The following is a 6,779-nucleotide window of genomic DNA, read 5'->3' as shown; positions in this document are numbered from 1 at the left end:
GTAGTCGGTGACACCACACTCATATACTCACGTACACTACGTTATTAAAATAGACGAAGACACAATAACATTTTACTTAAACTTATGCTGGCTTCGATTTCTGCAAATACTAGTAGGCAGTATATGCTGATAAATTTAAACAGGTAATTATCCAAGAGCCAAATTAACCAAGACAGTAATAAGAAAGCACAATAGTATCAATAATGCAATTTGGTTGAAGCTGTCCTATAGTATAGAACTATCCTCCTTTTTAATAAAACGGACTAGTAGCACTGTGTACTGTAGGAGTACTACTCGATTAAAGCATAACTTTTGCTTGTTTAACACCACCAATTGGAAGCAAGAGCATCAAGGGTGAACACTGCATGCAGTGTGCACGTTCACAGTGCACTACTCTTAATCGATCGGTACTGCCTGATAAAATCAAACTTACGGCATTAATTTTGAACCTGCAAATTCGGCGCAAATTTCTAATCATGATGTAATATAATTAGCTGATCTCAGCTCACTCCCAGGTAGCCTTTATCGATCTACATGATGCTATGCATGCTGGCGCCTATATAAACCATGCATGGCCTCTGCTTCTTCTTCACTCATCCACACATAGTAAGGAGGAGGGGCAATAGAGTTTGCTAATTGCTAGGATTGATTCAGCAATGGCATCAGTAGTGTTGGCGAAGATTTCCCTGATCGAACACCTTGCGCGCAGACTGCACGCGTCCGGCACGGCACAACACAGCAACAGTGACAAGGAACTGAGAGGAGAAATTCAGAGCAGAGTGAAGAACAGAGAAGTTTCAGAACTCTGAACTAGATCGCACAATCTTTGGGGAATTTTCTGGTTGTTTTTCATTCAACTGAATAATAAACTTACAACTGTAAAACTGAGCTAAATAAACTATTTATACTCCATACATAACAGAACGAATCCGAGGCAAAAATCGTGCCATCCCACGATCCGCAATTCTCTGACTCGCTACACACACACTCCCCTGCGCTAAACTCACGCACACGACACGGTCTTCAACTCCCAGATCGCCGCATCACCCGCGCCTGCTAACAACCTGCTGGCGACTTATTCTCCACACCGTTGCAACTGCAAAATGGATCACGATGGGGCCACAGCTGAAGATACAATTTCAACATGTAGCACGAACACTACTACTCTTCGCCGCCGTCGTCTGCGCCGCCGTGATGGCAGTTGCCGCTGCTGCGGACGGCGAGGTGGCGGCGGTCGTCGTCGGTCAGGCCAAGTGCGGCGAGTGCACCAGGAAGAACATGATGGCGCAGGATGCTTTCAAGGGTATATATATATCATGATGATGATGATGATGATGATATGTTCATCATTGATTAATTGCGATCGATATATCACCGTCCTTGATTAATTGTTTGGTGATGTTCAGGTCTCCAGGTGGCGATCAAGTGCAAGAACAGCGATGGCGAGTACGAGAGCAAGGCCGTCGGCGACCTCGACGGCGACGGCGCCTTCAGCGTGCCCCTCGCCGCCGACGACCTCCACGGCGCCGCCGACTGCTTCGCGCAGCTGCACAGCGCGACGAGCAGCACGCCGTGCCCCGGGCAGGAGCCGTCCAAGATCGTACCGCTGTCGTCAACAACGGACAACGGCGGCGACAAGGCTAACACCTTCGTCGTCGTCGCTGGCAAGAGGATGCACTCCTCCACATCGCCGGCGGAGTGCACGTCGGCGTTCCTGTACGACTACTTCCACAAGCACCCCTTCTTCGACTATTTCCACAAGAAACCCCAAGGCCCCGAACCCAAGCCGGATCCCAAGCCAACGCCATTGCCGGCGAACGGTGGTGGTGGCGGTGCGGGAAACGGTGGTGGCGGCGCCCAGGGGAACAGTGGCGGAGCTGCGCCGTCTCCCAGCTCTCCGCCGGTCTACCACTGAATCGATCGATCATCCATTCCATCAATCCACACTTGGTTGCGTGATTAATTAATTTGCAGGTCAGCTTGTTCGTGAAGAATAAATATAAGTTGTGAGATGTGAGAGGAGTGTGACTGTGTGAGATCGATCGATCGTGTAGGATCGAATCACAAGAACTAAGCCAACCAGAGGGGGTGAATGGTTGGTATACCCAAAAACCGAAAACTTTTAGCGGAAATAAAAGTTACCCTCGAAATCGATGGAGATCGGTCTGACCGAAGTAGATTAGCCGGTCTGACCGAAGCGTAGCCCCCGGTCTGACCGGTGTTGATCTACCGGTCTAACCGCCGTGATCGCCTGCCGCCTACTGTCGCCGCCGTCGGTCTGACCGCCGTGCTCCCGCCGGTCTGACCGCCGCAATGCCGCTGGTCTGACCACCGGTGAGTTGTCGGTTAGACCGCCGAAACCCGGTGAAACACAAATCGAAGAACTCTTAAAGTGAATGACGACTTTATTAATTCTCTCTATGTTTACAAAGTGCACCAACAACACTCCTTACAAAAATTTCGACTAAACTCGAAACCCTAACTCAAAACTCAATTCTATTGCTCTCTAAAGCGATACCGGGAAGCCTCACGCTCCCCCTCTATTTATACATGAGGTAGGCAGCCTAAAGCCACGAACCAAACTCATACTAGGAGTCCTAAACACCTTAGGAAACCCTCTAGTACAAGAAAGAAACTTTACATAACCAATCGTACCAAATTTGGACTCCTTCCAATTTCGACTCCGCATCCCATACGCACACAATAACTCCATCGTATGCCATATGGAATCTCCATCAACCACGTGCATCAACTCTAGCCTTAGTATCCCGCATGATCTCTGACCACAACGGACGTCGTCTTATCCCCAAGCCAACTCCCGGTCCATCACCGTAAATACTCTCCCGAGACATCGAGTCACCTACACATGGAATAGACAAAGAAACCATATTCCGAGACCAAGCTATCTCCAACTTGACTCATTAGCAGTAAACAATAGTATTACATACGTATAATATCCATCTAGAAGTCATAATCATGAAATAAACTCGGATATCCAAATAAACAACCCGAAACCGAAACCGACACAGTGTCGGCCGGTCAGACCGCGGGCTGGCCGGTCCGACCGCTTGATCACCGCTGGTCTGACCGGCAACACCTGCCCGGTCTGACCGGTCCACATAAAATGATAACCTGTAGATTCACCTGTGAAATCCAATCATCTCCAAACCACTTCGTGAATAAATTCCAAATAACAAAACCAATAATCTCTAATGCTCAATTGTTCATCACAGAATAATTATCAAAAACACCTTTGATTTTACAGATCGATGTATGTGTTGGAGACTTGGAGTCAGTGCATAAGCATTGGCTTTCAGGTGATAAATAATTTCAGAGTGCTTATGTGTGTCGTGTCTGTATTTATTCGCACATGTAATGCGACATGTGTTCTACATAATGTAATTTAAATATTTATAAGATTGTTCATGTTGACGTAGAATCGCAATGCCACACCTTGAGCACGTTATGTGTAACTCGCGGCAGCACTCGGAGACGCGCCATCATAGGGAGTGGGTAGATGCCGCCCAACGACCACCCGCGAAGGACCCCATCAGGATGAACGTGCGTCGGTTTGTTCTAGGCTCAGCAGGCCAACTAGGACGTCCTCTAATACCGTAGAGACGAGAGATGACAAGTAATCGAGGATTTGAGGATTTAGAATTTGGATAGGTAGCAAGAAGGAGAGAGATGTAGAATATAGAGGGTTTGGATAAATAAATTGATTTTGATGCATGATTGATTGCTTGTTGTTTCAATCATCCTTGGCCCCCTTATATTTATAAAAGGGGTGGACTTGCTTCCTGGGGTTTTTCCATATGCATTTAGGCATATAAATCAACTAAGACTTGAAAATTTCGGTCTAAAACAAGAAAACACGAGAAATATCTAAATTGGACTTGGACTATGTGATTAAGATCTAACCGCCTGGATACCAATGGTCTAATCTCAGTGCATTGTCTGCTTTGACCGGCCACATAATGACGGTTAGACCAGCCTTCGCGGGAAAGCTCTGGCATTTTTTAAATTTGGCTCAAACTTGCTATAACTCGACCCTACTACCAAATTTGATTATCAACACATGCCCCCCCTGTCTTTTTGGCAAACTTATGAGCCAAAAAAATACTATGCATGAGATCATCTAAGGGCGATATCCACCAATACCGACCATGAATTCCTCTAAGGCTTAAATGTTTAATGGTGATGTAAGAAAGCTACGAGAGGCCTCTCTTGTTCAGATTGTATTTTGTTTTTCTTTGGCCTCCACTCTTGCCTCACCACTTTCTTGTGTGGATTCTTTTGTGACTGATTCTTTTCTCTCAACCGGCTATGAGATGAGTGTGGTTGATTATTTAAAATGGGTCAATGTGGAAACTGGCAATGCCCATAATGGATAATAATATGGTATATAAAAAGGCATCATCCACATACCATTAAAAATCTATAATACATTTATACCAAGCGTAATACCATGGAAAAGGAGAAGTAAGTTGCCGGTGGTGCATACTCGCTTGGTAGATGAACTTGATCTCCTTGGTCGCTTGCCATATTTTGATATCTCCAGATTGTCGTCTTGCCTCCTAAGTATTTGTCGAGGAATGATCCTCTCTAGCAGGTGGTCGTGAGACCCCCCCCTTTGTGAGTTCGGCCGGGGGAAATGGCACGATGATCAAGGGCCTACTTCCGCTTGCGGTCTAATCGCTAGATCGCTCTCGTGGCTGTGTGGGAGATCAAGGATTATACAGGTTCGGGCCGTTATTGAGTGTAATACCCTACTCTTGTGTATGGGATTATGGTGAATTTTTACATGAGGTTTTGAGCTCTAAGGGAAACCTAGCTGTTCTTCCTCCGAGCTCAAGTTCTCTGAGAGTCGTCCCCTTTCTCGGTGGGCGAGGTCCTCCTTTTATAGTCCAAGGGGATACCACATGCACTGTTTGCACCTACCCCTCCATCGGAGGGGGGGCACATGGCCCTAATCATACCGCTATCCTTTGCTTCAACTGGAAGCAACATGGTCGCCTGGCTCCAGGTGGGGCCCAGCGCCGCCCCCGCCTGACACGGGGGACATCCCTGTCATTCCCTATTATTGTATGAAGACTTCGGCGGCTCACCACGCGCGTGGGGCGCCCCTGGAAGCGTGCCGATGGGACAGGGCATACCTGCCCCCACTCCGCCTGACACAGGGCGGAACGTGGGGGCACTGCCCCCGTCCCGTCGCCTGTGACCGGTCACAGGCCGGTCAAGCTCGATTGATATGGTGTTGACGGTCCTTAAATCATAATATCGGACCGTCAATACCTGCATATAATGAAATAAAACATGGTATCCAACTTAGTGGTAGGTATTATTACTAATCATTTCCACTAGTATTGGTGAAATATGTGTATGCAAGTAATTTGAGGAGAAAACACATCCGTCATGTGACAAAATGCACCTCCGCGCATTCAGGACGCGTTTACACGGATTAGAGGCCCAATAAGTCAATAAAAACCATTTAGAATTGGGCCAAAACATAGCCCAGGTTGTTGGGGGCCCAATAAGCAACCTCCCGGCTGAAGGAGAGGCCGGGAGGAGAGTTTTTGGGTTTGGCCGAACCCACCAGTTCGGACAAACCAATCCTGGCGCTTCCCATCATCTGCTTTCACCTGGACGGCTCGGATTTCTCCCCTAAGGCAGTTGCAGGGTGTTTTGGTCATTTCCCATACCCCTAACCGTCATTTGGAGCCTATATAAGGAGGTCACATTCTCATTTCCAAGACACACAATTTTGAGCTGAATTATAAGAGGCTCTATTGTATCTTTTGTACATTATAATAAGGTAGAGAGTGAGGGGAAGCTCTGGAGGAGTGCCCGGAAGTTTGGCGCTCATCCGACTTCTATCTCGACGAGTGTAGCTTCCTAGGAGGAATTCGGGGGGAGTACCGGAGCTGTCGGTACACTCTGCTCTGGGTTCGGAGAACCTCTTCTATAAAGTAAGCATTCGTGTTCCTTTCTTATATTATTTAATTACTTTGTCTAAGTAAGATAGATTTTCATCTTTGCGGGTTCTTTATCTAGTATTCATACTAAGTGCTCTAGTACTAGGACTCTGGATAAAGAAGGAAGTTCATGTACAAGTATTAGAGTAGTAATTAATAACTTAGACGTGGTGTCTAGGTTAGAGATTACCTTTGTTTGTTGTGTATCCCACGGATTTGTCAGAGGTAGGCGACAAGTGGTAACAGCCCTGAATCCCGTCCTAATAATTCTCCACGTTCGGATACATCATAGAGCTATAGCCGGAACCACGCTGGCAGACCAGCAGGGGTCGGTGCCCGAAGCAACAAATAGGAAATTACCTTCAACTTAGCTTAGATAATTAAAACACATAGAAAGTCCTCTCTAGCTTGCCTAGCCTATCTATAGTTGTTGTCATTGGATCGTCTTAGCCTTAGGTAAATTACACACGTTCCCTGAGTTCGATATCTTTTTGGGGTCACCCGAAGGTGAAGTGCTACAACAGTATTCCGTGCGCTTGCGGATTTATCTGTGGACGTAAGAAATACCAACACATGGGTCAATCGAGCGGCGCCGCACATCCCTCCACGCCGCATTAAATGCTGCTTGGGGCGGTTGGTGCACCGCGCATTGAAGGCGCGGAGCAGTGTCTTTCGCCCCGCCCGCTCTCCCCGCCACGAGGTGGTCAGGCGAGGGCCTCGGGGTAGCACGCCCCGAAAGCCCGAGGAGTGCGACGTGGCACCCCGAGGTCCCTCTGGCCACCTCAGCGCTACCCGAGGGGCGGG

The 6,779-nt window shown here is 47.7% G+C and overlaps 1 protein-coding gene across 1 annotated transcript; it reads left to right on the top strand.

The window, feature by feature from the left end:
* The first annotated feature begins 1,098 nt into the window (after positions 1–1,098).
* Positions 1,099–1,963, top strand: LOC4348115 (proline-rich protein 4). Its single transcript, XM_015759086.3, has 2 exons — positions 1,099–1,303; positions 1,407–1,963. The coding sequence occupies exons 1-2, from the start codon at positions 1,114–1,116 to the stop codon at positions 1,913–1,915; spliced, it is 699 nt and encodes a 232-aa protein (XP_015614572.2). The 5' UTR covers positions 1,099–1,113; the 3' UTR covers positions 1,916–1,963.
* Positions 1,964–6,779: the final 4,816 nt, after the last annotated feature.

The sequence above is a fragment of the Oryza sativa genome, chromosome 10 (genome assembly GCF_034140825.1).
Source record: "Oryza sativa Japonica Group chromosome 10, ASM3414082v1".
NCBI classification, from domain to species: Eukaryota; Viridiplantae; Streptophyta; class Magnoliopsida; order Poales; family Poaceae; genus Oryza; species Oryza sativa.
This window is presented reverse-complemented; position numbering and strand designations above follow the sequence as displayed.

Coding starts and splice junctions, on each gene's coding strand:
- LOC4348115 (XM_015759086.3), top strand. CDS start 1,114: ATGGGGCCACAGCTGAAGATACAATTTCAACATGTAGCACGAACACTA. Junction 1,304..1,406: donor GGCGCAGGATGCTTTCAAGG/GTATATATATAT, acceptor GGTGATGTTCAG/GTCTCCAGGTGGCGATCAAG.